The sequence below is a fragment of the Mustela lutreola genome, chromosome 2, assembly GCF_030435805.1.
Source record: "Mustela lutreola isolate mMusLut2 chromosome 2, mMusLut2.pri, whole genome shotgun sequence".
Lineage (NCBI taxonomy): Eukaryota > Metazoa > Chordata > Mammalia > Carnivora > Mustelidae > Mustela > Mustela lutreola.
The window spans coordinates 5,136,414-5,164,075 of NC_081291.1; the positions used below are offsets into that span (position 1 = coordinate 5,136,414).

General features: G+C 56.1%; 3 protein-coding genes across 17 annotated transcripts in view; 2 read left to right on the plus strand and 1 right to left on the minus strand.

The window, feature by feature from the left end:
* The first annotated feature begins 8 nt into the window (after positions 1-8).
* ZNF414 (zinc finger protein 414) lies at positions 9-3,693 on the plus strand. Of its 4 annotated transcripts, XM_059159751.1 has the most exons (9): positions 9-164; positions 868-1,180; positions 1,487-1,594; positions 1,686-1,791; positions 2,334-2,677; positions 2,758-2,808; positions 3,104-3,151; positions 3,257-3,430; positions 3,524-3,691. In XM_059159751.1, exons 1-9 carry the CDS (start codon positions 162-164, stop codon positions 3,595-3,597), a joined length of 1,221 nt encoding a protein of 406 aa, XP_059015734.1. In that variant the 5' UTR covers positions 9-161; the 3' UTR covers positions 3,598-3,691. The 4 variants fall into 4 exon arrangements, with proteins under 4 accessions (XP_059015734.1, XP_059015732.1, XP_059015735.1 ...); XM_059159749.1 differs by having other exon boundaries at positions 3,257-3,693; XM_059159752.1 differs by lacking the exon at positions 3,104-3,151.
* A 394-nt stretch (positions 3,694-4,087) lies between these two features.
* On the plus strand, positions 4,088-17,230 carry PRAM1 (PML-RARA regulated adaptor molecule 1). The gene is made up of 12 exons (XM_059159062.1): positions 4,088-4,224; positions 8,562-8,619; positions 10,553-12,101; positions 12,189-12,249; positions 12,314-12,402; positions 14,692-14,766; positions 14,906-14,960; positions 15,065-15,173; positions 15,319-15,481; positions 15,562-15,595; positions 15,688-15,722; positions 15,857-17,230. The coding sequence occupies exons 1-12, from the start codon at positions 4,088-4,090 to the stop codon at positions 15,895-15,897; spliced, it is 2,406 nt and encodes an 801-aa protein (XP_059015045.1). The 3' UTR covers positions 15,898-17,230.
* The window catches only part of HNRNPM (heterogeneous nuclear ribonucleoprotein M), a 40,780-nt gene continuing 30,131 nt past the window's right edge, over positions 17,014-27,662 (minus strand). For 4 of the 12 annotated variants that reach the window (XM_059159748.1, XM_059159746.1, XM_059159744.1 and 1 more), the window contains 4 exons: positions 22,524-22,577; positions 19,730-20,532; positions 19,061-19,112; positions 17,014-17,439 (listed from right to left, as the gene is read on the minus strand). In XM_059159748.1, the coding sequence (XP_059015731.1) occupies positions 17,276-17,439; positions 19,061-19,112; positions 19,730-20,532; positions 22,524-22,577 (1,073 nt within the window). In that variant the 3' untranslated portion in view covers positions 17,014-17,275. The other 8 variants (XM_059159739.1, XM_059159737.1, XM_059159736.1 and 5 more) reach the window with 4 other exon arrangements.

Below are 27,662 nucleotides of genomic sequence, written 5' to 3' on the forward strand. Positions count from 1 at the left end.
CCCAGGGGCGCTCTGCACAAGCCCCGCCCCCTATCTCGCGAGAGCTGGGAAGCGGAAAATGGCGTCGACGTGAGCACGAGCCCGCGGCCGCCCAGGGAGTCGCTGCAGCCTCAGCCGGAGCCGCAGGAGCCGCAGGAACAAGAGGCTGAGCCGGGTCGAGGATGGTGAGCGCGGCGTCGCGGGTGCGGGCGCGGGGAACCAGCGGGTGCTGGCGGGGCGCGGCCCTGTCGCACGCGCACGGTCCGGCCGACCCCGCCCCCACATCCGGGCCCTCGTTCGTTGCTGGCTGTCACTTGGGGAACACCCCACCCCCGGCTTCCTGGCCCCCTTCGACTGGGCCACGCCTACAGGACTCAGGCTCCGCCCCTGTTCCCTATGCTTCCGGGCCCCTAGCACCTCCGGGTTTGGCTGCCCAGCTGCAGCCGGGTGGGTGGGTGTGTTTCCGTTCGGGGACAGTGCGCTTGATCCCTTCTGGCCTCTCCACGGTGTTCTAGCGGCGCCCTGTTCGGAGCCTGGTCTTTGTAACCTGCGGCCCGCCCGCACCCCGTAGGCCACGGCCCTGCCCCCAAGTTAGGGACTAGGGACTGCTGCCTTCACAGGAGTAATTCCTGACAGATACGCCCTTCTGCAGCTGGGACACCTCCCAGCTCCCTCCCAGAGGGTGGAACACAGGAGGTTCAGTCCACCCTTATCCTCTATCCTCCCCTGATAGTGACTCCTTAGGATTGGGGCTGATGGGGTGATTTCTCAAGGGCGTTTGCTCCTTCAGGAACGTCCACAGGTCTTGGTGGGGTGGGAGGGGTTCCCATGGCTGGCCCAGGCCGACCTGGGCCCAGAGGGGTTCTCCCTGCCTTTTCCTTCCACTAGGAGGAGGAACCCTCGGGGCCCAGCCCGGACATGCCGGCCCCTGCAGAGCCCAGCTTCAGTGAGACTGACAAGGAGGTGTTGTCCCCAGTTGCGGGGGCAGCAGCCACTTCCTCTTCCATGGGGGAGGAGCCAGGCCCTGAACGGGCATCCACACCCCCATCGTGGGACCGAGGAGGGCCTGGGGGGACCCAGCAGGGTGCCCCCTCAGCCCCAGACAGTGTTCAGCCTGGTCCTGGATCCAGCCTTGGCCCGACCAGCACAGTCCCTGGGACCAGCGAGGACATGAGGCCTCCCAGACGACGCCAACAACCAGGTGATCTGTGATGGAGCCTTCTGGGGGCTCACAGGCCTTGGAACAATTGAGATGAATACAGATGATCTCCAGACTTGGGCCCCATCTAGAGGGAGTCACATTTACTGAGGCTGTGGCTACAATGATGAGCCAGCCAACCCAGCCCCTGCCCTCTGGCAGCTCCGCCTGGTGGGGGAAACAGATGGTAAAGGCCCCGGTAAGAAACCAGTAGGGTAATTCCAGCCTCATATATGCCTCTCTGGGGCAGAACTCGACATGTGGCCTGGGGAAGAGTGGGTGACACCCCCCTTTCTGTGCATCCTGCAGGGAAGCAGATACCCTGCTCCAGCCCTGGCTGCTGTCTCAGTTTCCCCAGTGTTCGAGACCTGGCACAGCATCTGCGTACCCACTGCCCACCCACACAGTCCCTGGAAGGTAGGGCCAGAGTAGGGGATGGGAGGCAGGCAGAGCCTTCAGGCCGGCCTTGGCCATTCCTTTCCACTCCTCTGTCTTTCATCCCTGCCAGGCAAGCTCTTCCGCTGTTCCGCCCTGAGCTGCACCGAGACCTTCCCCAGCATGCAGGAACTGGTGGCACATGGCAAACTGCACTACAAACCCAACCGCTACTTCAAGTGAGACACTGACTATCCCGACTTCCCCTGGTGCCTGGTGATCAGGCGCCTGGCAGCTCCTCCCACCCCTGATTTGATTGCCACTACCTGGGGTCCAGGCCTTTCTCCCTTCCTAGTCGGGGATGTGGGGGTGGGAGGTGAATCTGGCAGTGGGTGTGGCCTCGGGCCCTTACCTGCCCGAAAGAGACTGGTTACTGGAGCGGGTCCCAGACCCTCGAAGGGAGGAGCTCGGAAAGGGCGGGGCATGTCGGGGGTGTCTCCCTCCCGTCCCTCCTGACCTTCCTAGAAGAAAACTGGCCACTTGAGTCCAAATTCAGACTTCCTTCCTCGTTTTCCCAGGGCAAGGACCCGGAGGGGTCCGGAAGGGTCGCGGCCACATTGGGGGGCGCTTAGAGCAAGCTTCTCCCCCACGCAAGTGGGGGTTCTGTGATTTGGGCCTTAGGCTCCCTTACCACCCTCGTACGGCGGCTCCCCAGGTAGCATCGAATAGGCCCTGCCCTCGCCCCCCAGGAGACCCAGCCCAGTCCTATGCCTGCCCCCAGGTGTGAGAACTGCCTCCTGCGCTTCCGCACGCACCGCTCGCTCTTCAAGCACCTGCATGTTTGCGCCGAGCATGCGCAGAGCCCAGCCCCGCCGCCACCCCCCGCCTTGGACAAGGAGCCACCGGCGCCTGAGCGTCCCCCGGAGTCCGACACTGCGTCGGCGCCTGGCCTGCAGTTCCCGCTGCTCGAGCCCTTCACGACCCCCGCCCCTGCCCCCACCGGGCCCTTCCTGCCCTACTTGAACCCCGCGCCCTTTGGCCTAAGCCCCCCACGCCTGCGCCCTTTCCTGGCTGCGGCGCCCGGGCCGCCCGCCTCCAGCGCCGCAGTCTGGAAAAAGAGCCAAGGTGAGTGTGGGAACAGCGCCGCCTGAAGGGTGAGCTGGGCTCACCCAGACTTCTGACCTTGATCCGCCCGTTTATCTCAGGTGCCGGCGGCAGCCCGCGAAGACCCCAGGGCGGCTCCGACGCGCCCTCAGGTGCGTGCAGGTGACCACCAGGGAGGGGTGGAGGGGATTTTTCTGTTCTGCGCCCTGCGGGCCCAGGGGATGCTGGGAAGCAGCGTTGCCCGCCCCTTCCCAAGTGGCCAGAGCTGGCACCCCCGAAATACAAAATTTTTGCCTTAAAAATTAGCTCCTGAGCCTTCATCTGCGCCGGCGTTTCCGTGTAAAACCCGCGCCCGCTTCACAAGTCCTTCGCCCTGCGGTGGTTGCAGGGATGGGAGTGGGGGATTCGGATAAGTCAAGTTTAGTGCCCCCCCCCCCCCAATTACAGGAGGGAACACGCTCGGGAGCAATGGATCAGCCAGGCCAGACCAGCCAGGTGCCCGGGAGCTGATGGGGAGGCGGGGAAAGGTCTGACCCGCACTCGTCCACGTCTACCATCCTTGGGGGTGGCCAGGACTGACGGGGTCCCGCCTGCCCGCAGGGCACGCGGCCCCGAGCCGCATCGTGTGGGAGCACACGCGCGGCCGCTACTCGTGCATGCAGTGCGCCTTCTCCACGGCCTCGCGGCCCGCCATGACACTGCATCTGGAGGACCACCGCCCCATCGCCTCCGCGGCCCCGGGGCCCGGGCAGCCGCGCCCCGACGCGCGGGCGGGTAAGGCGGAGGAGCGCTCGAGTGGGGAGGGCGGGGCGCCCGAGGCGAGGGGCGGGGCCGAGGCTCAGGCGACCCCTCCTCTGCCCCACCCAGACCCGGTCCCGCTTGCACCCAAGGTGTCTCCGCTGCTGTCAGAGGGGGAGTGTCCGGTTTTCTCGCCGTTCTGAATCCCGCCGCGGTGGGGAGAGGGGGGTCGGACTGTAGGATGGGGGTAGTTTTGTAATTAACGGGGCAGGGGAGAGGGAACAATAAAGGACGCGCGATGAGCCAGCCTGTGCGGTGTCTGGGTCCCTTGCCCCTCCGATGAGCCAGCCTGTGCGGTGTCTGGGTCCCTTGCCCCTCCGATGAGCCAGCCTGTGCTGTGTCTGGGTCCCTAGCCCCTCCGATGAGCCAGCCTGTGCTGTGTCTGGGTCCCTAGCCCCTCCGATGAGCCAGCCTGTGCTGTGTCTGGGTCCCTTGCCCCTCCTGCATAGCCGGCCAGTCTAGCAGTCCTGGGCTGCGCACACGCTGAGACGCGACAAGCCTCCCTTCAACCTCACCGTTCCCCCTCACCTTGACACTGGGACCCAGGTCTCCAGTTCAGTGCCACCCTCTCCAGCTGTAGCTGGGACTGCCGGTGCCCTGGTCTTGTCCCACCATTTCCGGAAACCAGATGGGATGGAAACCTCGCTTTTCCGAAGTCCCAGGCCAGGCTGGGAGCTTGGTCCTGAGAAAGTACTGCGGCTGGTCCTGCCAGAGCCGCCCCCCACCCGCATTCCTGAAGCCAGTTCAGACTCCCAGCTGACAAGGTTGAGGTGAGGGTGCCAGGGTCCCCAGGTGTGGGCACTGCCAGCCTGGGGGCTCTGGTGTGGTCTTCGTCCCTGTCCTCCAAAGCCTCCTCTTGGCTGCCCGCTTTCACCTCTGCCCCCGTGTCAGCTCCGAGGAAGAGGGTGGGTCAACGCGGGCCCTGGGGATGCTGGACTTCCTCCCTCCTCGCCCTCCCCTCGCTGCCTTCCAGCCACTAGGATCTCCTCTTCCCTTCATGGGAAATCAGTCCTGGGTCAAGCTTCAAATTCTGGGGCCACACTGCTGTCCCAGCCCTGTTGTCACCAAAACCCAGCGAGCCAAGCCTCCTGAGTGTGGAAGTCTTACGCATGCTGTTGGCAGCCGCCCCTCAGAAGCCCGTTTTACCTCCTGCATCTTGCTCCTGTCCAGCCCGGGGTCCTTTGGCGTAGGCCCCTGACCCTCGTCCCCCACCCCCAACCCCGGTACCTGAAGCAACCTCTCCTGTCCTTCCCCCTCCCCCAAGTCTGAACACCACTGAAAACGGGTTTCTTCTCATGCCTGCCTGGTAGCCTTCAGCGGCTCCCCGCGGCTCTCTGGATGAAGGCCTTGTTCTAATAACCCACAGGGTTCCATCCTGAATCTCCCCACCACTCCCTCATCCCTCTCCTCTTCCTCATCATCCTCTTCCTGGGGAACATAGACCTTCTGTGAGCAGGAACTCGCTAACCTTGCAGTTAAACAGCTCCAAGCTCTAGAGGCCATTCTGCTTCTCCTGAAGGGGGGCGCTGATCTGAGTGCCCTTAGGATCAGCCCACCTACACCCAGGGGCCTGCCTGCCCCCCCGCCTGTGTTTGGGTTGGGCTTCAGGGCTGCGGGGTCACTGATGGGGTTGTCGCAGAGACTCAGCGGGCTCAGGCCAGGTGTCTGTTCTGCCAGCACTTCGGGCCCACGCTGAGGCAAGTACCACTCGGCACCTGCTGTGGGACCAGCTGGGCCATCAGGGAACCTTGGGGCTTTAGCCCCGTGAGCTCTCCTTTTCCCAGTTGGAAGCTTTGGAGCCAGGACTTTGTGACCCTGGGGAAGACACAACCTCCCTGCACCTCACTTTGCTAGTCCTTAAGATGGGTGTCAGGATGCTTCTTACCCTCTGGAGTCCTTGTGAAGATTCGAACAGGGACTGGGGAGGGAGGACGGGGCTTGGGAAATGTTTGTGATTCACATCCCTATGGCTACCAAACCCATGGCTGCCTAGGACCCCCAACGGAGAACCGGGAAGGGAGGGAGGTGGGGTCAAGGGGCCCATTTTACAGCTAGAGAAGGTGAGGCTTGGAGGGTAAGATGACGGAGGCAGGCCCAGTTCAGTTCCCTTACTGATTCTGTACCACCCTAGGAGTTGAAGACGGTTCCCATAAGATGGTGTCTGTAAGAAAATCCAGGGAGTGAGGTCCAAAGGGCTCCTTCCCCTTTCCCACGTCTCCAGGGAAAGGGTTCAGGGTTCCCTCTCCCCCAGGACCCCAATCTGTCTCAAGGCATCAGCATCCCTTCCCCTATCAGGCCCTGCCATTCAGCCACCCCCAAATCCAGGCAGTGCCACTTCTCAGTCTCGCAGGACATTTCCAGACAGTCCCAAGGCCAGTATCTTGGTCCCAGGACCCACTCCCACTGGAGACAGTGTTCCCTGACCCCACAGCACCCTACACTGAGTGCCCAGAGGCCTAGGGAGCTGGATCCTGACGTGGCCTGTGCACCCTGCTCACTTCAAAAGCAACTTCCTACCCTTGCCCCCTCCCAACTCCTGTCCAACTTTTTCAGCTCAACTGGGAAATCTCCCAGTGTCTCTCCTGGGCTTCCAGAGCCCCTGCCCTCCCTCTGGCAAACTGATCCTGGGAGGGCCCTCCCCACCCGCTGGAGTTGTCTTCTTACGGCCCCAGCTCTGCCCAGCAGAGGGCGCCGTGGAGCGCCGGTCTTGAAGGGAGATGGAAGGGGAGGGCAGTCCTCCCCTTGGCCAGGCTGGGGGGGTGGGGGAGGTAGGTTGATAAGAGACTGGGGGTTTATACTGAAGAGTGAGCCTCTCCAGGCAGCTTCGGTCAGCTGGGTCTGGCCAGGTGCCTGTGTACTGGCTGGCAGGCGTCCAGCACCAGCCCGATCACCACCAGACTGGGGGAGGGGAGTAAGGTTCATGAGTGTGCGCCCTAGAGCCCTGCCTTGGACCTGGATTCGAGCACCCCCATCCCAGGCCCCCAGCTCCTCCGTGTGCCCCTCAGCCCCCAGGATTGGCTGCCCATGTGCTCAGTCCTCCTTGTCTGCGTGCACTTGGACCACATGTGGCTGAACGTGGACACCACCATCGTGTCTGTCCCAGAACCACCACCAGGGCAGCCAGGTGCATGACCCTGCTCTTGCGCAAGGATTGGACACGCCTACTCTGGCTCCCCACCCCCACCCCACCCCCATTTCCGAACCCAGGGACCCCACCTTAGCCCAGAGTTCCACAGGCTTACCAAGCCAACACCTTCCCATGCCCGACCCCCCACCCCCACCACTGAAATCGGGAGCAGATCCTGGGCCGCGGTCACTTCGGGCTTCAGCTTCCTCAACTCCCATCTGTGGAGCCTCCTGTCCCAGTTCATGGCGGTGCTTTGTAGACCAGACCAGAGCCACCTGGAAAGCTCCAAACACAAAGGGGAGTGAGGGGAAAACACCTCCTGGGGGCCATGGGGGAATAGGGTTTGCCAGGGCAGGACCCTCCAAACTGCGAGTTCCAGGCCGTGGGTATGCACATGGTGGGGGCCTGGCTTTGGAGCCTAGGAAGTCGCCAGCTTGTCACTAGCGTTCAGTCCTTTAGCTTGTCTTGATTGGGCACCTGTTGTACGCTCCTGGCCAATAATTGTCTGTTTCATGCATTTCCATCACTCACTGAACATTGGGACGGTCACATAGCCTGCGACCAGCCTGTGCTGGCTGGTCCCGGAGACCCCAGGACCCATTCTTATCATCCCTGGTCTCCCAGGACCCCTGTTCCAAGGAGGACCCACCTCTGGGAAGGCGACCCAGGGTGCATGCCTACCAGTATGGGGATGGTGATGGGCAGGCACTGAGGCTCCAGGACCCCCAAGCTGTGCATCTTAAAAGTGGACACAGATAGGCAAAGTCCTTTCTGATGGCACGGCCTGTGGCTTCCTCGGCATGGAGGTAACGGACGGGTCCGGCTGGGAATGCACTGTCCTCTAGACAGACTGGATCCTTCTACACCCTCACTACTCCTGGGCATCACCTGGCATGTCTAGAAATCTGAGGCTCCACCGTGGGCCTGAGGCAAAACCTGCACTTTAATGGGGTCGTAAGTTGACGCGTGGACACAGGAGAATCAGCCCTCAGTGTTGAAGAAATCCCCAGGCTCAGGGCTCTTGGCTGGCTCAGTCAGAGGAGTGTGAGTCTTGACCTCGAGGCTGTGAGTTCAAGGCCCAAGTTGGGTCTAGAGGGTCACTTAAATAAGCTTTTAAAGAAAGAAATCCCCAGGCTCAGGCCAATTAAGTCAGAATCTCCAGGAGCTTCCTTCTATCTCTTTGTAAACTCCTAAAGCTATGTCCATGTAGAGCTAAACTTGAGAATCAGGGCTCTGCACTCTCCCTTTGTCTGTGTGTCCAAAGTCCCTGACCTCCAGCAGACCAAGCCCTGTGGAGAGGGGTCGCCTCTGGCCGGCTGGGCCGCACACCCCCATAGGGCTAGTTTTGCCCACTCCTTCCGCCCACTGCTTTCCCTGCTGCCTGTTCTTGTCCCTGCCCTCAGTCTCCCTCCCTCCCCAAGGGGACAAGGCCTTAGCTAAAACACACGCAGGCCACCCACCCCCCAAATCTGCCACCCCAGCTGGGCCCTCTGCCCCCCACAACCGTCCACGACCCATGTGACATGTGCACCTCTAATAGGGAAGTCCCGCTCAGAGCTGAGAATCCCGCAGTGGGGAAGTGTGGAAATGAGGCAGGAGGATGAGGCAACAAGAGGCGGCAGGAGGGCCCACCCATCCCGCTCTCTCAACTCCCGAGTCTCCGGGCCCAGAGCTCCCCCTCCCAAGGAGGCCCTCAAGGCCACGCACGGAGTCCTCCCTGGAGACCACAAGTCTGCCAGCCCCCAGAACCACAGAGTCAAGCAACTGGTGACCGTGTTGGGCATGGGCTGACAGCCAGTACACGAAGCACGGAGACCACAGAGACAGCAGCAGGCAGGACAGGAGCCCAAGCGCCAGGCAGGATCTGGGGACAGGCAGAGGCTGTCTCCGCCTCCTTTCCTTCCTCTGCCCTCCCAACGCGGCCAGCATCCCCCACCCCCATGGGGCCCGTGGAGCAGAAGCCACAGTCACTTCCTGAAGGCAGCAGCCCAGCTCAGGTCCCACTTGCCCTGTGGCCCATCACCCGCCTGCAGCCATGGTGAGTGAACCCCCAACCCTAGGCGACCCCACCCCACCCCGGGAAACGGCAGAGACCATCACAAAGACCCAGAGGTGGGAAGCAGCCAGGATGTACCACTGGGAGAGAGAGAGCGCCGAATCCTAACCACTAGACCACCAGGGAAGATCTAGGATGTACCACTGGGACAGCTGGGGCCCCAAGGGGCCTGTGGCCCAGGCTGGGGCTGGGACTTTAATAGGGGGAAGAGGCAGACAGCCCAGACGACTCTTCTCCCAGGTCAGCATGAACAGCAAGCTGGGCACGGGCCAGGGTGAACAGAGGGGCTTCCTGCAGGTGACGAACTGGGTCGTGTACCTGCCGCCCACACCCGCTCCAGCAGTCACCCGAGACCTAAGCTGCTGACCCTGATTTCTCTAGTCCCGTGCGTGACCTGGGAATCCTTCCCCCAACCCACCTGGAGAGGGGGCTTTAGTAGACGGATTTCAGGCCCGAGGTGGGAATCGCTACCTTTCCTTGTTCTCCGGATGGGGAAAGTGAGGCACGGCCAGGAGCAGTCTCCGTGGTTCTGCCCTAACCACCCACACCCCAGTCTCCTAGGGTCCAGGTGGAGCCAGGCCTGGAGGCCTGCAGCGGGGCCCCCTCTGGTCAGAGCAGGCCTGGCCTACCGGGATACCCCACCTGTGTCTGGGACAGAGAGCATGGGGCTGGTGGAGACCATGTCTGGGACATGACGTGTGCCGCCGATGGGGCACGGGCCCGAGCAGGCCACTGCTTGGGCCGGCCTGCTGCTGCTTCTGGGTGCCGTCCACTGTGAGTGGCCCGACCACCAACAGAGGGTATCTGGGGCTGTCAGAGTCTGACCCCACATGCTTCCAGGTCTCTTGTCTCTCCACATCTCTCTGCACGCGTCTGTGGCGATCAGACTCGGCGTGGCTGAGTGTGCGCCTGTGTACCCTGCGTATTTCAGTGGGCACCTACTGAGCACCAGCAGCGCGCGTGCTCTGGAGGACAGCAACGAGGGAGCCCAGTCGCTGGCCTTCCACGGGGGCTGAGGGGCAGAGAGAACCAAAACAGAAAAGCCAAGGCACACCAGTGAAACAACGTAAAATAAAACCGTATGATACACAGTGGCAGGCACTGAGAGAAAAACGTAGGTGGGGGAGAATGGAGATTCTCCGAAGGGGAAATCGATTTTTTTAAATGAGGGTGGTCTGTGAGGAAGGCGCCTCCAGTAAGAAAACATCCGCAGAGACCTGGAGGTGGAAAAGGCAAGAAGCAGACTATGGGGAGAAGTGTCCCAGGCAAGGGGCAGGACGAAGGCCCCAGAAGAGGGCTTGGGGCTGGGGGGGAAGAAAGCAGGGGCGAGGCGGGCAGGCGGAGGTAACCTGGTAAGGGAGACGGATCGCCAGTTTAGGGCCTTCAGGAGGTCTTTAGCTTTTACCGTGGGGAAACAATGCAGCGCGGCCAGATTTGGAGCAGAGGCTGTTCTTCCGGCTGCTGTGGGAGAGGGGCCTGGCCAGAGATGGGGGTGCGGGGGGCAGAGTGGAGGCAGGAGACCAGGGAGGAGCCTGTGTTCCTCCAGCCAGCACAACAGTGGCACGGGCAGTGAGAAATGGCTGGATTCTGAATGTGTTTTGAAATTAGAACAGAAGGCACTAGGGACGCGGAGCGCGGAAGCACAGGACATCTCAAATATACTTAGAAGACATCACCAACCGACAGGGAGGGCTAGGGGAGCAGCAGGCTATGGTGGAGCATCGGGAGGCTGAGTTATAGGGGCGAGGTTGAGGGCATATGCAGTGCCTCAGAGATCTCGGGACTCCGGGGCGCCTGGAAACAAATGTGGGAGGCCCTGGGCAACAGGAGAGCAAGCCAAGGACAAAGGATGGCCAAGAGGGCCTAGGAGAAACCCTTGTGTGAACCCCCGCCTGACTGGCTCCATGTCCCTTAGGGGAGCCATCAGGACTTCCGGAGCCTTCAAGCCAAGTTCCAGGCCTCTCAGCTGGAGACCAGTGAACACCCCAAAAAACCCCCAAAGCCTGAGTTCAACAAACTTCTAAAGAAGTTTCCACCACCTGAGCCAAGCGAGCATCCCAAGAAGCCCCTGCAGCCCAGCTGTAACGATCTGCCTCCGAAGCCCGCCAAACCTGAGCCAAAGGAGCCCTCCAAGAAGTTCCCACAGCTCAACGCCCCTCAGAAAGCTTTGCAGCCTGAGCCTGGCCATCCAGCCAGGCCCCCGACAGAGCCCAAACCCAGTGCCCTCCTCAAGAAGCTCCAGCAGCCTGAGCCCAATGAAGCCACCCCAGACCCTTCACAGCCAGACCTCAGTACCCTTCTCAAGAAGCCCCCACAGCCCGAGTTCAGTGTGCACCCCAGGAAGCCCCCGCAGCCGCAGGTCGGTGGCCTCCCTAAGAAACCCCTGCCACAGTCTGAGACCAGTGAGGCCCCTCAGACGCCCCCCTGGAAGCCTGAGCCCAAAGAGCTCCACCCCTTCTCCTCACAGCCAGACCTCAGTACCCTTCTCAAGAAGCCCCCACAGCCCGAGTTCAGTGTGCACCCCAGGAAGCCCCCGCAGCCGCAGGTCGGTGGCCTCCCTAAGAAACCCCTGCCACAGTCTGAGACCAGTGAGGCCCCTCAGACGCCCCCCTGGAAGCCTGAGCCCAAAGAGCTCCACCCCTCCTCCTCACAGCCAGACCTCAGTACCCTTCCCAAGAAGCCCCCGCAGCCAGAGTTCAGTGTGCACCCCAGAAAGCCCCCGCAGCCTCAGGTCGGTGGCCTTCCAAAGAAATCCCTGCCACAGCCCGAGACCAGTGAGGTCCCTAAGACGCCCCCCTGGAAGCCCGAGTCCAGTGAACTCCACCCCCACCCCTCAAAACCCGATTTCAATACATTTCCCCAAAAGATCCCAGCCCCTCAGCTGAATGACTTCCCCAAGAAACTCCTGCATCCTGATTTTGGTGACCTCACCAGGAGGTCCTCAGAGCCTGAAGTCAGTGTGTTTCCCAAGCGGCCCCGGCAGCCTGAATGCAAAGCGCCCTCCAAGAAGCCAGAGCTGGGGATCCTCCCCAGGGTGTCCTCAGAGCCCGAGTTTGGCCTGCTCCCCAGCAAGTTTCTGCAGCCTGAGTGCCAGGCCGCCCCCCGAAAGTTCTCGCAGCCTGAGTCCAGCGCTTTGCCCAAGAAGTACCTGCACACTGAGTTCTCTGGTGGTCTCCCTAAAAAGCCCCCCATCCCCAGCTCTGTTTCAGAGAGCTCCCTTCCCAGTGCGGTCACAGGCTCCCGCCCCAGGCTCCCCCTCAGCCCTGGCTTGGGAGCCAGGAAGCAAAGATCAGGAGCTCGCTCTCATAGTGGAGGGTCGAGGCTGGGCCTCAAATCCAGCTACCCACCCCAGCGGAGGCCTCTGCCCTCGGTCAGCAGCCTGGGACCCCCTCCAGCCAAGCCCCCGCTGCCCCCTGGCTTCAGGGATGTCCAGAGCTTCTGGAAAGCCACAGCCACAGCCACAGGTGGGTCACAGCAACCCAGGCAGAGAGCTGGGGAAGAGGCTCCCTGGCAGGGCCTGCCTCCCTCCCGCTCCTCTCATCCCTCCACAGCTCTGAGGAGGACCGGTTCTGCTGGGATCCTCCAGGCCCAACAGACTGAAGACATCCTACAGTGAGTGTGGGGAGTCCACAGGCCCTGGCACAAGTCGAAGGCTTGAAAGAGGCCCTGATTTCAGGTATTCCTCCAGGGACCAGGAAGAGGCTTATGAGCTGTATGACGATGTGGAGCCCATGGACAACTCCAGCCCCGGCCACAAGGGCAGAGGTTTGTTGGTGGGGCCAAGCCCTCAGCCAGACCATCCTGCTCAGGCATCTGGGCACCATTCATTGCAAGGACATATTCTGCCATGCAGCGAGTGTGAAGCCAAGGGACAACCCATCTCCCTGGCAGTGCCTGGGGACAAAGTAGAGGGCAGGAAGGACCTTTCAGGAAAGTCAGACCAGCTCCTGATGGAAAGAACAGGAAGGCAGGGCAGCCCAGAGGCCAATAGCCAGTAAGCATGGTGTAGCCAGGGTAGGGGGGTGGCCCAGGGTGGTGGGAGAGAAGTTGTGAAAGAGCAGTGGAAGAGAAGAACCAGAGGCCAAGTGATGCAGGGGTGAGTGGGAGCAAGCGAGCTCGTGACATGGATGAGGCCCCAGTTTCACCCCGATGCCTGGGCGCAGAGTGGAGATATCCGTCAGCAGGGGACAAAGGGTCAGATTCCACAGACCTGTAGTGCTGGAGGTGCCAGCTGGACGTCCAGCACAGACTTGGGCCTGAACTCAGGCGTGGGCTGGAGCCAGAGACCCCTGGGCCTGCAGGCCTAGACAGTCTGTGCTCTGGGGTTCCTAAGGAGCCTTCTCCCCTCTTCCCAGCGTCTTTTCCTGGAGAGCGGGGCAATGGCAAAGCAGACAGGTCTCCAGCCCAGCTCCAGGGTTAATGCCTTCACCAATTTTGAATGGGGGAAAAAAAGGGACTTGCATGCAAGCCCTATAGGTGATGGTCACTGAACACGCACAACCGCCCGCCCCCACAGTGACAGCATGCTCTACAGACAAAGCGAAAACCTGAGGACCCCAGAAGCATCCTGCCCCAGTCCATACCACCAGCACAAGGGAGCCCAGGCCCTGTGCTGCCCTCTCTCTGGAAGGGCTTCCTACAGGAGAACCTTAATTATTAAGGGTGCCTTGGGATGCTCCCCCTTCCCCCCTCCCCTCCTGCACCAGGTGCGCTGCCTCTACTACTCTTCCCTGAGCCCCTTCTGCTTCTCCTGGGCCTTCCTCAGGGGCTACTTGCAACACCCTCCGTTAGCAGAGCTTCCTGACAGGGCTCCTCCTGCTTCCGTTCTGGTGAGGCTCTTGTGGCTGGGGTTGGGGGGCCGCTCTAGGGGTCACAGACATGAGGAAAGGGAGTAACTGGCCATTCTTCTTCCAGCAGCCTAGTAGGCATGGCCCACCCCTTCCCCAATCCCAAACAGACCAGGAACCCCACCTCTGCTCACTGTCCCTGCCTGTGGGCAATCATCTCCCCATTCCACGCCGGTCATTCTGCAAGACTCCAATCAATTACACCTCTCAAATCTCTCCCTTCTTGAAACACTACGTGTGGGCCCTCGCTGGTAGTATAGATTGTCCAAAGGCTACTTTGCCCTTACCAAGTCTAGCCACCCATTCGGCTCCACTTTGGAGTGATAGCAGGCCCACTGCAGGGGTTCCTCACTCCACTGGGGGCTGCCCTGGAGACCCTGGGGCCCGCAGACTTAGCTCTTTCCCAGGATCTCAACAGGTCCCCCTCAGAGCCTGCCTTATTGGCGTGAGCTGATCAGTCACACTGCAGGAAGTCTGGGCTGCGGATGTGCCAAGTCTGCACTGCACCGCAGCACCCAGGGCCGTGCTCTGCACTGTGCTGGTTTTGCGGGGGCCCTGGGATGCCTCTGGGAGAACGGGGAGCAGCGGGAGGTAGTGTCCTTGGTAAGACTATAGATGGCTTCATCATCTGAGCACTAGGCCAAGGCTGGAGTCTGGAGCAAAAAGCTGGGGGCTTAAAATTCTGGATCCTTCTTCACTCAACTGGTATTCATGAGGCTCTTGCCACAAGCCAAACCCCTGGCCAGCAGGCTCCTCCCTGGAAGGCTGGCAGTTTGCCAGAAGTCAGCCCTCCCTGGGGTGTGGGGGGTGGGGTGGGCAGCAGGGGGGACCCTCACAATGTGGTCTCAGCAGCAGCCAGGCCAGTCCAGAAACACCCCCCTCGTCACCCCTTCTCAAAAGCCCACTTCATTTGCTCTAGGAAATGCTTTTGCCTTATTTTTGACCCAGATCCCATGACAATTCCCAGAAGCCAACCTACTTTTAGCCGACAGACATGAAATGGCCTCAAAAGCCTGCAAATAAATCCTGCCTTTATCATTTCCAGCCAGATGACCTTGGAGCAGGATTACTTTACTCCTCAGAGCCTTTATTTCCCTCATCAGCAAGCTGGGAATGACAGTACTGCCTACTCTCCTAAGTAGTAAGGTGGTTGTGGCGGCTGAAATGAGTTACTACAGTAAACAGTTTCTGCCGTTCCTCCATGCAGGAGGAGTCCAGAAAGCAAGAGGCAATCCGTTAGAATTCACAACCCAGGAGGCAGGCCTGAGGAGCAGATGGACAGGTGGGCTGGGTGGGGGTTGGGAGGGGGTGGATGTCCTGAGAACTGAGAGGGAAGGCTTATTCAAGATCAAGCCAGCAGTGTCGAGAGGGAGGCTGAGCCAACAGTCCTGACCCTAACTCACTGCTGTGACGGCTTCCAGATGAAGTGCCATCTACCCAGCAACCCCCCAGGCCAACACAGAACCCGGAACTCAGGTACCACAGGGCAAAGGGCACGGAACGCGGAGGGGCTGAGCTCTGGGAGGACAGGAAGGGGGCCCCGAGGAGCACATCTTCCTCAGCAGCATCCAATTCCTCAGGAGGGAGAAGGCCCCCCAGCCACAGCACCTGCCGCCCGCAGACCTGAAGACCCTGAAGCAGATCCGGAAGGCAGAGAAAGCCGAGAGGGAGTTCCGGAAAAAGTTCAAGGTGTGAACACCAGAATCCTCCGAACAGGAGCCCTGGGGGTTCTGGGCACAGCCCCAGTTGACCAAGACCCCAGAAATTCCATCCTTAGAAGATGGGGTTCCTGGGGTGCTACATGTTTCAAAGGCTCTAACATACCCCTTCCCAGTTTGAGGGGGAGATAGTGATTCACACAAGGATGATGATCGATCCCAATGCCAAGACACGCCGTGGGGGTGGCAAGTACCTGGGCATCCGGCGTGGGGAGATCCTGGAGGTGATCGAGTTCACCAACAAGGATGAGATGCTGTGCCGGGACACCAAGGGCAAATGTAAGTCAGCCAGGCCAGAAAGTCCCAGGAAACAGGCCACCACCAGGGCTGGGAGCTTACCTATCCCACTCTCTTTGCAGACGGCTACGTGCCCAGAACAGCTCTACTGCCCCTGTGAGTGCTGGCCCTGACTGGGGGTGACAGGGAGGGTGGGTTGGTGAGTGGGCCAAGGTGACTCTTACTGACCAAACTGTGCTCTCTGCTAGGGAAACGGAGGTGTATGACGATGTTGGCTTCTGGGGTATGTAGATGCTCTGGGTAGGCTAGAAGGGACCACAGTGCCTGGAAGGAGGTAAAACCCCCACCCCATTTCCCCGGGGGCGGCTCATCATCCGTTTATGGGGAGAAGAGTCACTGCAAATCACCCTTCCTCAGCAGACCCTCTGGAGAGCCAACCATCACCCCAGGAACAGTAAGGCCCACCAGTGTGGACACCCAGGACCACCGGCCAGCCCAGCCACCCATTAACACAGGAGTCTTGGATCCCAGATTGGCAGTCACAGAACCACCCAGGCTCCCACCTGCCTACATACATGAAGCACATAAAGCTCCTATTTAAAGCAATTCCTGCTTCTTGTCTTTTCTCTCCAGCCTGACTGACACACAATGGGAGTCCCGATCAAAGAGCTGGGGGTCTTACCCTTCTGGAGTGAACAGCATGGGGGAAAAGTGTGGCAGGGAGAAGGTGGCAAGGGTAGGGCACCATGACCAGACGTGTCAAGCAGTGGCTGCAGCTCCACACAGGCTGCAAACAGCTGTCCAGCCCACGGGGACCTAGGTATGAGATCACATCTTGGGGGAGGGGTGACCCAGTTCTGACTGAGCTCAGGTATCACGCTCAGCCTCAACGGCTACAGGACTAAATGCACTCAGTAACCCGCACCCCACTCACCTGCTACTGCGGCAAGGAACAGACCACACCCCCGCACTGCCCCGCAAGCACGCACAATTCCTCTGCCGAAAGCCTACTGCCCAGTGTGATGCTATCTGGGGGTGACTGTGTCTACGTAAAAGAGGCCCGAGAAAGTTCCCCTGCCACTTCCACCATGTGCGATTGCAGAAAGTACAATCTACGAACCAAGATCAGGTTCCCTCACCAGACACGGAATCTTGGACATCCCAGCCTCCAGAACTGTGAGAAATTCTTGTTTGTTGTTTATAAGGTGCCCAATTATGGTATTTTTGTTATAACAGCCAAAGAAGACTATGACAGAAGCCAAACTGGAAATGAGCCTAACAGTGTACCCCAGAGAGCAAGCGTACAGGAGGGAGCAAGAGCTGCTCTCAGGACCACTAACCCCCAAGTGCTCTGATGCCGGCGCTGGAGAATCCACGTCACTCGGGACTCCGTTTCCAGTAAGAGCTCTCAGGTGGCCAAGGTCCATGTCCTCCACCCCCAAGGGTCCACAGACTAAGCAAGAGTAGGGGTGAAACCCCCACCAGTGGTCACAGCTCTGAGGTAAGACGACGACTGGCTCTAGCTCCCCAAACCGCAGGCGGGTGCCCCACAACACACACGCAAAAAGCAAGCATCTTTTCAGGAACTGGTATTTATTATCAAAGTCATATTCGATGTCAACAAGATGCCACAACTACAAAAAAAATTGCGCACATTGCAATCTCAATGCAAACAGTCAAATGGAACCCCAGTCATTAAAAAAGTAATTCAAATTACCCCAAAAAGCAACTGAATTTTTTAAACATCTTTATACATCCAGCCAACAAATTAAAATGGTTAACAAGAAAAAATACAAATTCAGAGGTCTGGTATCGATGTTTAAAAAAGGCAACTGCTTAAGCATTTCTATCGATTCGAACATCAATCTCTCGGCCACTCAGCTTCATCCCATTCATCATCCGGCAGGCTCTCTCAGCCACCTCTGGCGACTCAAACTTAACCACACCGCACCCCTTGGACTTCCCGTTCTCCATCTTGATGTCGGCATACAGCACGTGGCCTGGGCACAGGGAGGGAAGAAGAGACCACAACTCATCAGGCAAACCCAGAGCTCAGCCTCAGTCTGGGCTCCGCTCAGTCCCGATCACCTGTTGGAGTTCGGTGGACAGAGTCAAAGGGAGAGCGGCCCTGGCACACAAATGCTCAGAACACGACAGCAGGAATCCGGCGACTACGGCCCTCAGCCATGTTGCCATTCTTCTGCCAACAGGACAACAATCTGACCCGTGATTAGCCTCCCTGGCAGCTTCAAATGCGCACCCGTTCACTCAAGAAAGTTGTAACGGGGGCTGTGTGAAGCCAACCTTACAGGCGAGTTTTACAGAGGCTTCACCTTCCAGACCCCATATCACAGCAGTTACGAGGCCGTCATGATATAACAGACGCTTCCGCACTGTGCACCGGGCCACAGGCTGCGTCCTGTCTTCCCAGTGGGCTTCACATATTCATTCAAGCACTGAGTAAGCGTCCAGGTATGTGTCAAGCACCACCACGAAACAAGTCTATAGAAGAGCTAAGAAGGTGACCGTGTAGCCTATGCTAGGGGGCCCTTGGTTCTAAATCCATTAACTCAGCCCAAGGGAAGGTGAACATCTAGAGGGCTCCTCACGGGACACTTCTGAAATACTTAAGTTCACCAGAAGGAGACTCTTGCTGTAATAGCTCCATTCTGGAGAATGGCACTTGCAACTCAGGGTTCAGGGACAGGAGGGAGATGAAAGAGGAGGGGCTGAGGTACAAAGAGACGAGTGAATTTCTCTCACTGGCAGACGGGCACCTCCAGGCGTCTGAGACAGGGCAGTAGCCTGATCCAACCTGACTTTGCAGAATACCTACTACAACGCAGAGACTAAGGAGTGGGGAGAGGGCAAGAAGGCACACTATGGCTCAACAGCTGCCCCAAGAGAACCAGGAGAAGCAGCGAAGTGGTGCAATCTGAGCTCCCAGTGAAACAGGAAATGAGAAACACCGAGGGGGCCTTGACCAGCAAGCCACCCGGACTTCTGGCTTAGGTTCCAGGCTCCCACGTGACACAGTTAAAAGAACAGAGGTGGTGGGAGGGAGGGGCAGGGATTCACCCTGGGACAACTTCATTTCCTTTCAGCCACACGGGGAGCCTTTCAGAATGGTGGCCCAGGTGCCAGGAAACCACAACCAGAGCCCCTCAACCTCATTCACACATAAGCTCACCCCTGGGAACTTCTGGGCAAGTGCTCTTTGAGGTATGAACCAAGAGTGTGGTGGCAGAAAGCAACCTCATCTCAGATGTTTTTATTCAGCTTTGTCACGCAGAAGCCATGTGACCTGGAGAAAGTGACTCTGCCTGTCTCATCTGCAAAATGGGGACACTGCTGCCTTTCAAAAACCATAAAAGGAGAAGGATGGGGTTGAAGCTGAGAACACAGATGAGAAGTGTCTGACACATAAGAGGAGACTCAACTGGCTTGAATATTTGCACAGGCAGAAAAATGGCAAGTCCCACTGGTCCTCGAGTCATGGCAAGTGGCTGTGAAGACCAGGATGGGAGATTCACCACACCTCTCAAACGCATTACTAACAAGCTAAGATTTCTGAAGCCACAATACATGGAAGCACCTAGAAAGACTTTCTCAAACACTTACCACATTCGTTGAATTTGTCTTTTAGCATCTTCCATGTAAAATCAAATGGGAGCTAAAGGGAAAAGAAGAAACTGATGAGTGATACAACCAAACCCTGATGTCCTAATGCATAAACACCAGGGTCTCTCTGAGGGAACTTTCAGGACTTGTTGCGCCAAGAAATAAGGTGCCCTTCAAACAGAGATGATCAGCAGAGAGCAAAACACGACCGTCTGGAATGAGGTTCAAAATGAAGCGTACTCCCTTGTGGCGTTAACGGTCTAAGGGAGAATCATGCAGAGGACAGTGACCTACGGTAAGCGGCCTACAGACCATTCAGTAGTAACTGAAGGTGATCACGCTGGTATAAAGATACTGCAGATACAGCCCTCTGTCCCGCCCAGGTGCAGCGGCTCTTCAAGCCAAGGGAATCAAGAAGCTAGGGTTTCTGAGCTCACTGCTGGTTTCCACCTGGCAGTCCAAGAACCCGGGGCTCCTGCCGCACAGAGTTCCTTACACTCTCCCACTCCCTCCTTATCCTACCAGCACCAGACTCTGGAGACAGCAGCAAAGTGGCCTTATGTGCTGCTACTCTGCTTCCCTACCGAGGGCACCAACTGACTCCAACCTGCTCCCCTCCTCCCTCTGTGCCTACCACTAGCACCACCAAGGTACTAAAGAGCCACTTACATTTCTCACAAATATCTGGCAGGCCTTCCTGGCAACCCCAGGAGCATGGCCTCCAGCTCCGCCAAAGGAACCTGCGAAGCTTCCTCCAAAGTTGCCACGCTCCATCTCGATGGCGCGGTCAAAGCTGGCACCGCCACCGCCACCCATGGCCAGGCCCATGCGCTCAATGCCGGCGCCTAGGGCTGGACCCATGGCAGGACCCATGCGCTCCAGGCTGTTGGCGCCCATTCGCTCCAGGCCCATGCGCTCCAGGCTGTTGGCGCCCATTCGCTCCAGGCCCATGCGCTCCAGGTTGTTGGCGCCCATGCGCTCCAGGCCGGTGGCCATGCGATCCATCACAGGGCCCATGCGCTCCAGGCCAGCCCCCATGCCTGCGGGCACCATGCGCTCCATGCTCAGGCCCATCCGCTCGATGGCAGGGCCCATTCGCTCCACACCAGAGCCCATGCGCTCAATGGTCTGGCCTACGCGGTCGATAGGCGCGGCCATGCGCTCAAGGCCGAAGCCCATGCCGGCACCCATGCGCTCCACGCCAGACCCGATGCGCTCCATGGTCTGGCCCATGCGCTCGATGCTGGAGGCCATGTGGTCGAGGCCCAGTGGACCCATGCGCTCGATGCCGGAGCCCATGCGCTCAACGGAGCCCATGCGGTCCATGACCAGGCCCATGCGCTCGATCTCAGAGCCCACACGATCCATGCCATGGCCCAGGCCTGCGCCCATGCGCTCCATGCCGGCACCCCCAATGCGGTCGATGCCAGGGCCCATCCTCTCGATCCCAGGGACACTGCCTCCACCTCCACCTGTAAGAGGGACACAAAACACAGGCAGGTATCAGGGACTTGCGCACTTGGGTGCACACCATGCCAGGAGGGTGACCTGGGTGCAGAGGCTTAGGCACTTCACAAACTCAACCACAGTTCAGGAATGAACTCCCCCAACAAGTTACCATCAGACATCCCTCAAATGTCAACAACTATTAAGGCAGGACAGTGAGGACATCATCTTCCTATTTCTGTGACACAGCTGAAATTTCCATAGTAAAATTTAAGAAAAAGAAAACCCACTCTGGAGGACTTGTGTCCACATGTATCCCGAGTTACTCTGGAAGCACCTAGTACTTATAACTAGCTTTGTGAGCCACGGTTGTCAATTCCCCAAAACTCTGAGGTCTCCCCACCAAATCTAACTGAGAAACGCTCTCCATGAAGGAGGCTTGGAAACCCCACCCTGAGCTGGTCAGCCTGCGTGACGGATGACATGGATTATGTGTGACAATTCAAGTCACTCACAACCTCTACCTCTCCCAGCTTGTCCCTGCTGATGGCCAGTCTGGCTGCATTTCCTTAGCTCCTCCAAGCTTAAAGAAGCTAGTTTACAGCCCCGTAATTAAGAGGAGATAAAGAAAACATACAGCAACACAGATCCTCTATGTGTTGAGGGAGAGAGAGCCGCTCCCAGGGAGCCTCACTCTGTGAGGAAAACCCCCAAATGACTTGTGTATAACTGTGCGGGCTCTGGAGAAAAAGAAGTCGATGCACTGCAGAGCAGATCCTAGAAGAGGCCTAAAATCAGTTCTCAATGCCACGGCTGAGCCGGACCCATGCCAGCACGCCAGCAATGCAATGACCCTGTGATCCTGCTAACTCGGGAGGAGGGTCTGGCTCCACCCCCAAGGCCACCGCCCGCCACCTCTCCATATGCGGAGCATGAGGGTCCTTCTCACACGAGTTTCACCACCGCCACTACTGCCACTGCCACCTGCCTCTGAAAAAGGTCACCTGAAGCCCACAGCCAGCCCACTACTGACCCAAGCAGCCCGTCCAAGAGGTAAACTCAAAAGTTTCTGAGTCTCTGATTGACCTCACATACCCCTCCACTTCTCCATGACTATTTCCTTAGTCACGCTAAAGAACAGCATACCAAGTGGCAAAACAGAAACACAATTTTAAGAATATTACGACTTTCAGAGCAAAATTTCTCAGAAACTGTTTTTTTTTTTTAAAAAAAAGGCAAGATAACTAGAAAGGGCAGATAGCATGCTCAAGAACATCAGAGGTCGGGCTGCCCGCCTGGATGCCAAAAGCAGCAGAGACAAGGGGAAACGGTGCCCATGTGGAGTTTTAGACTGAGAGCACCACAGAAATAACCAGCAAGCAGAGTTACCAAGGAAATGCCAAGACACTCAGAGCCACTGGGGGGTGGGTGGTGGGGTCAAACTGAGAAAAGTGCATTTAGTTTTAAGTACCCATAAAAAAATGTGTATTAAGGGAAGGGTACAATCCAAAATGTTTACAGTGCTCATCACTGGGCAGTGTGCCTGCAGAGATTTACTTTCTGCATAATTTTCTGAATATTCATCAGTACACATATACACTTTGGTGAGCATTTGTTAGGGATGGAACTAGTATACTTTCATAATCCGGTATTTTCTTTTAGGAATTCGCAATTTTATAGTATTTAAAAACAACAAAGCCCCCAAATTGCATGGATATTATTATGACGACATGGCTAGCACTTAAACAGCGCTTATGTGGGTACCCTTTTCTATGCATTAACTCATTTACTCTGCACAACAACCCTATGAGGTAGGTACCATTATATCCCCATTGACAGTATGGAAACCAGAGAGGTTCAGTAACTTGCCAAATGTCACACAGCTAGGAAGAGGCAGGGCTGGTTCCCACCCAGGCAGTCTATTTTAGAGCCCACGCTTTCCACCACTACACTCTACTATCCCCGGTAATAACAGCCTATTCTAAAAATCAAAACATCAAAACTAAGCGTTTCCTACCTCCTCCCTGCTTTGCAATGATCTCTCCTCTCTTCAGTGCATTACTTAGGATTTCTAAGGAAATCAGGAAGAAAAAAAAATTAGCCAAATTTCTCTATGGTAACAGAAATTTGTTTATTACAGATTCCAGAGTAAGAATATTACTAATTTAAAAATAAAACAAGGAAAGGGGAAAGGGGTTAAGAAATACACATACACAGACAGATCATTTTACTAGAGTTAAGAGTCCTTGATGACGGGTTATGATACCAGGATCCCATGTAGCTCCAGAGTCTGAGGCCCAGTTGGCAAGACCATCTGGGAATGTGCCCAGCAGAGCTAAGTAAGAGCCAGTGTGCACCAATGAAGTGAGAATTTATTAGAAAATCAGAGCAAGAATGGGGCCAGCAGCACAGTTTTCTAAAGCTGGTCCAGACCCTCAGTATTCAGGCTGAAGCCTGCACTCCCCCACCAGATCCAATCAACACCTCAGTTACCCTCCAGCAAGCTAAAGCTGTGGCTATACTTACTGCCAAAACCCTGAAAACCAGCAACTACACGCAGTGCTTTAGTATATGACCTCATTACCAAGTCGTGCCTGGAAAGACTCCAGCAAGCTGAGCCCTCCGGCCCCACCTGGAAGGTGCTGGGTGTGATGATGACTACATGACAGAAAAAGCTTCAGGAAAATAAAAACCCAAACTCATCCAAAACACGTTCAACACCTTGTCCAAAGCAGAAAACACTGTTGCTTGTTTGCCAACAATTCATCCAAACCTCTTCAAATTCTAACGCTATATGGTTAGTGTGCTAGCTTTAAAAAGATTCCTCTCGGCCTTTCCCTGTGTCAGGAAACATGTACCCACCCCCTTCTCTGGTCCCAAAGTGTGCTCAGCAATGTGGACCGATAGCCACAAAGCACATCTCACATTATGACCGAGACCACAGAGATTAACCCTAATCCCACAGATGTTTCTGGTGCTACAACTACCTGTGACAGGAAGGACACGGGAACACATACCAAGAAAAATAGACCTCCGGCCTGCGAGCGAGCAGAGCTTATTGACTCGGTGACCCCTGCAATCTTGCTCAGCATGCCCAGGCCCACCTTCACATTCCTAAATTGGCACTGAGATCAAAAGATTCCTTGCAAAAGCTCCACAACTGGCACACCACTGATTTGAAGAGAAAGAAAAAATTCTTTTCATGGCCATTCAGACCTCCCTGCTCTGACTCTGAACTTGAATCTGTTCTTCCTACCCCAAGTAGACCCTCACCTCCAAGCCTCTGCACATGATGCTGTCAGTCCTCTCCATCTGCCAGTACACCCTCTAGTTACACTGAGCCCTCTCACACCCAGCCTCCTCTAGCTTAAACTCTCATCTCCCACCCAGTCCCACACTCCTGCTCGGACTGCTCTCAGCAGAACACTTCTATCAACTCCGTAGAAAATGATCCCTTTTGTGTGTTCCTCACCTTGGCGGCCAAGGGCCTGGGAACCAACACTTTCATTGGCACCCTCACTAAGCCACTTCTATGTACGGACTTAGGGTGCTGCCCTGAGTCACTAAGCACCGTCTCCTCAGCTGCACCATCTCCTTCAAGATGAAGGATCCCAGATCTACATCCCTGCACCGCCAAAAACAGCGGTTTACAGAAACACGGGCAAAGATCTACTGCCCTGATAGTAGAGCAGGGACACTGAATGGGGAGACACTACAGAAGGCAGCACCAAAACGATTCAACTTTCAAGTGAAAAAACCCAGAGAGAGAGAGATCAATCAGTGAATAAACAAAATAAAACACCCATCCAGGCCAACTGGTCCGAAACCCCAACTTAAATTCAGACACCTTTTACTAAATTGGGCGTGATCACAAGGAGCAGCAGGGACTTCCAGAACAAAGTCCTTTGCTCCTGCACTTTGGGAGGTCTCAAGACAAAAAAAAAAAAAAAAACAAAAACCAGTCTCAATCAGAGAGAAGGTGGCAAAGTAGGAGGAGATAGCACGGCCTACAGATGACATTTCTATTCAGGTCGGGACCGGGAGTTTCCTGTTGCCATGAGAAATGATCTCACCAGATCTACCCCTTTTCCACGAACCAGGACAGGGCCACCAGCCTCCTCACAGAGGTTGAGAGGCACCCAGAGCGGTAAAGGATTAAAGGCCTAAAGCAGGAAGAAATGCCTGTGAAAGCAAAGTCATGTGCCATCTTGTTCATCTCACCCTCGTTATCCACAATTTGTTACCTGCAGCCAAATGACAAGTTTTTAAATATTTTTAAAAATATCCTGCTGCTGCAGGACACAAAAACAAAATCAATCATAGACAATTAGAAACTTTTGGCTGACCCAGTCACATAGCTCATCCCCAAAATTCTAAAGCTTTGGAATAATCTAAAGCAGAATCAGTCAGTCTCATGAGACAAGTAAAAGGAGGAAAAAAAGGGTAATCTTCCTTACCAGCCTAGTAAGACACAAGAAAATCCTTCCAGCTACCTAACTGCCAGCAGGGAAAAAGAGAAACAAGTCTCCACCGAACAACTGTTTAACTCTAATCTGAGGGAAACAGTCTCCAATAGTTCCTGATTTTCTTGGAGAACACAACACAAGGAAGATGGGAGTCCTAGAAATAATCTGCAGAAGAATCTGGTCTCACTGATGAGCTGGATTACGAATCTTTCTAGGACCTTCATAAATTCTAAGAATATATCTAATACAAATTTACACAAAAGGGCTTAAAATCTGCACACGTAACTCAATGGGTCTCCCAAAAACAGAGGCTGAGCACTCTGAGGCAATCCCCTAGAAGCTTCACTACCGCCCAGTGCTACAATGAGGCCTACTAGCATCAGAAAACTCCCTCAGTTCCCTGAAGCCTCTTTTAAAGGCACCGGCAAGCACACCATGCTGTCTGATAACTAGACCACAGTGCCCTAGACAAGGGAACTCACACCCCACTCAACAGGGTCTCAGAAACCTCTACCACTCCAAAGAGCCAGTGCCATGGAAACGCAGCGGTTTTAGCTCCCACAGCAAGCAAACACCTCACACCAATGCAGCCACAGAAACCCCTTGGAAGGACTACAGGAAAACGGTGCTATTGATACCAGTAAAAAAATTCAAAGACCAAAACTTTTTACCTAGGTCTAGAACACATTCGATTTTTTTAAGACTATGGAAAAACAGCTGACTTTGCCTAAAAAGAACCTCTGACCTGAGCGTGAGCCTGCGCCCCCGGGGGATGACCCTGCCCACATGAGGCCTTCTTACCCATTCCTCTGCCAAAGGGCTCGCCAAAGCTTCGAGACATTCCCATCTTGTTTCTGGCAAAGTCTCTCTCAAATCCTCCACCCATGACACGCTCCATCTCTGTGGAGAAAAACAGTACCCTAGGCCTTGCCAGGAATACCACCGTGTTCGACATGACAAATTCACTACAGGTACGCGACGGCCACCACCAAGTCAGGATGTTCACTCTTCCTATAGAGAAACCATCATCCGCCCTCTTTTCCTTAAAAGTCACCTGAAGTGAATCCCTGAAAACTACCTACCTTTAATCCATGAAGGACTAGCTAACAACTTCCACTAGAGGCCCCCAGCGCAGAAGGCACACCAAACACCTGCTCCCACACCACGCCACGCCACACGGGCGCACGGGCGTCCAAGGCAGGCTGCGGACACCCGCACCTGCGGGTACTTCCCCCAGGCCCGCCCCACCCTGGGCTCTCCACGGTGCGAGGAGTGCACGGAATCTTCACACCAGCCCGCAACATCATGCCCCTTCACAAAAAAAGCAGCTCAAATGCCTTAGTAACTTGTCTAAGGCCACATGCCTGGTGAAGGGGGGAGGAAAAAGCTGGAACCTAAGCCCAAGGCAAAAATCCACGCTCTACTGACACAGGCACATCCACACAGAACACAGAAACACGCCTGCATGTACTGGGCCTTCTCTAACAGAGGTGGGGTCATCTACATACAGCTTTTGGTAGGAACCTCATTACTTTTTTCTACACTGAAATCAAGACTTATGTGTTGCAAAAGTCTCTTAAAAACAAAGGTCTTGGGCGCCTGGGTGGCTCAGTGGGTTAAGCCTCTGCCTCCGGCTCATATCTCACGGTCCTGGGATCAAGTCCCGCATCGGGCTCTCTGCTTGATAGGGAGCCTGCCTCCTCCTCTCTCTTTCTCTCTCTGCCTACCTATGATCTCTGTCAAATAAATAAATAAATAAAATCTTAAATTTAAAAAAAAAAAAAAGGGTCTTGGGGCGCCTGGGTGGCTCAGTGGGTTAAGTGTCTGCCTTCTACTCAGGTCATGCTCCCAGGGTCCTGGACTCCCCACCAATCAGGGAGCCTGCTTCTGCCTCTCCCTCTCTTTCCACCTGCTGCCCCCCCTGCATGTGCTCTCTCTGTCAAATAAATAAGTTAAATCTTTAAAATAAGTAAATAAATAAAAACAAAGGTCTTTTAGCTTCTGTGGGGAAAGCCTTACCACAGCTGTCACCTGCTGGAGAAAGCCTTTGATGATCCCATCATTGGCTACTTCTTTCCTCTAAATCAAGACAAGATGTGTATCTTACTGTGTTTCCCCCTCCCACACTGAGAGGTCCTTGAAAAATCTAGTTAATTACTGTTGCTCCTTAGAAATCACGTAAACAAGTGCTATATAATGACCACCTTTTATTGCACAACTACCAAAAATGGCTACATGCAGCTCAAGTCCCTAAGCTTTCAAAGTGAACGTGTCTACCAATGGGGAGGAAGCAGGTTAGCCACCACGAATTACACAGCAGAGGGGCACCTGGATGGCTCAGTCTCTTAAGCGTCTGCCTTCGGCTCAGGTCATGATCTTGGGGTCCTGGAATCAAGGCCTACATCAGGCTCCCTGCTCATCAGGGACTCTGTTTCTCCCTGTCTGCCTCTGCACTTCACCATTCGTGCTCACCCTAATAATAAAAGTAAAAATCTTAAAACAACAACAACAAAAAAAAAACGGTGCACTTGCAATGATGAACTTGCTATCACAGTCTGAATCGACCCAACGGAACCTCGAAGGTTGGTGCCATGCCATCTGCCGAAAACATAACCACCTTGCACAAGCTTGCATGTGGTCAGTTCGCAGAAGGGAAATCCCAGAGTGGCACTCTAACGGACAATGCTCTG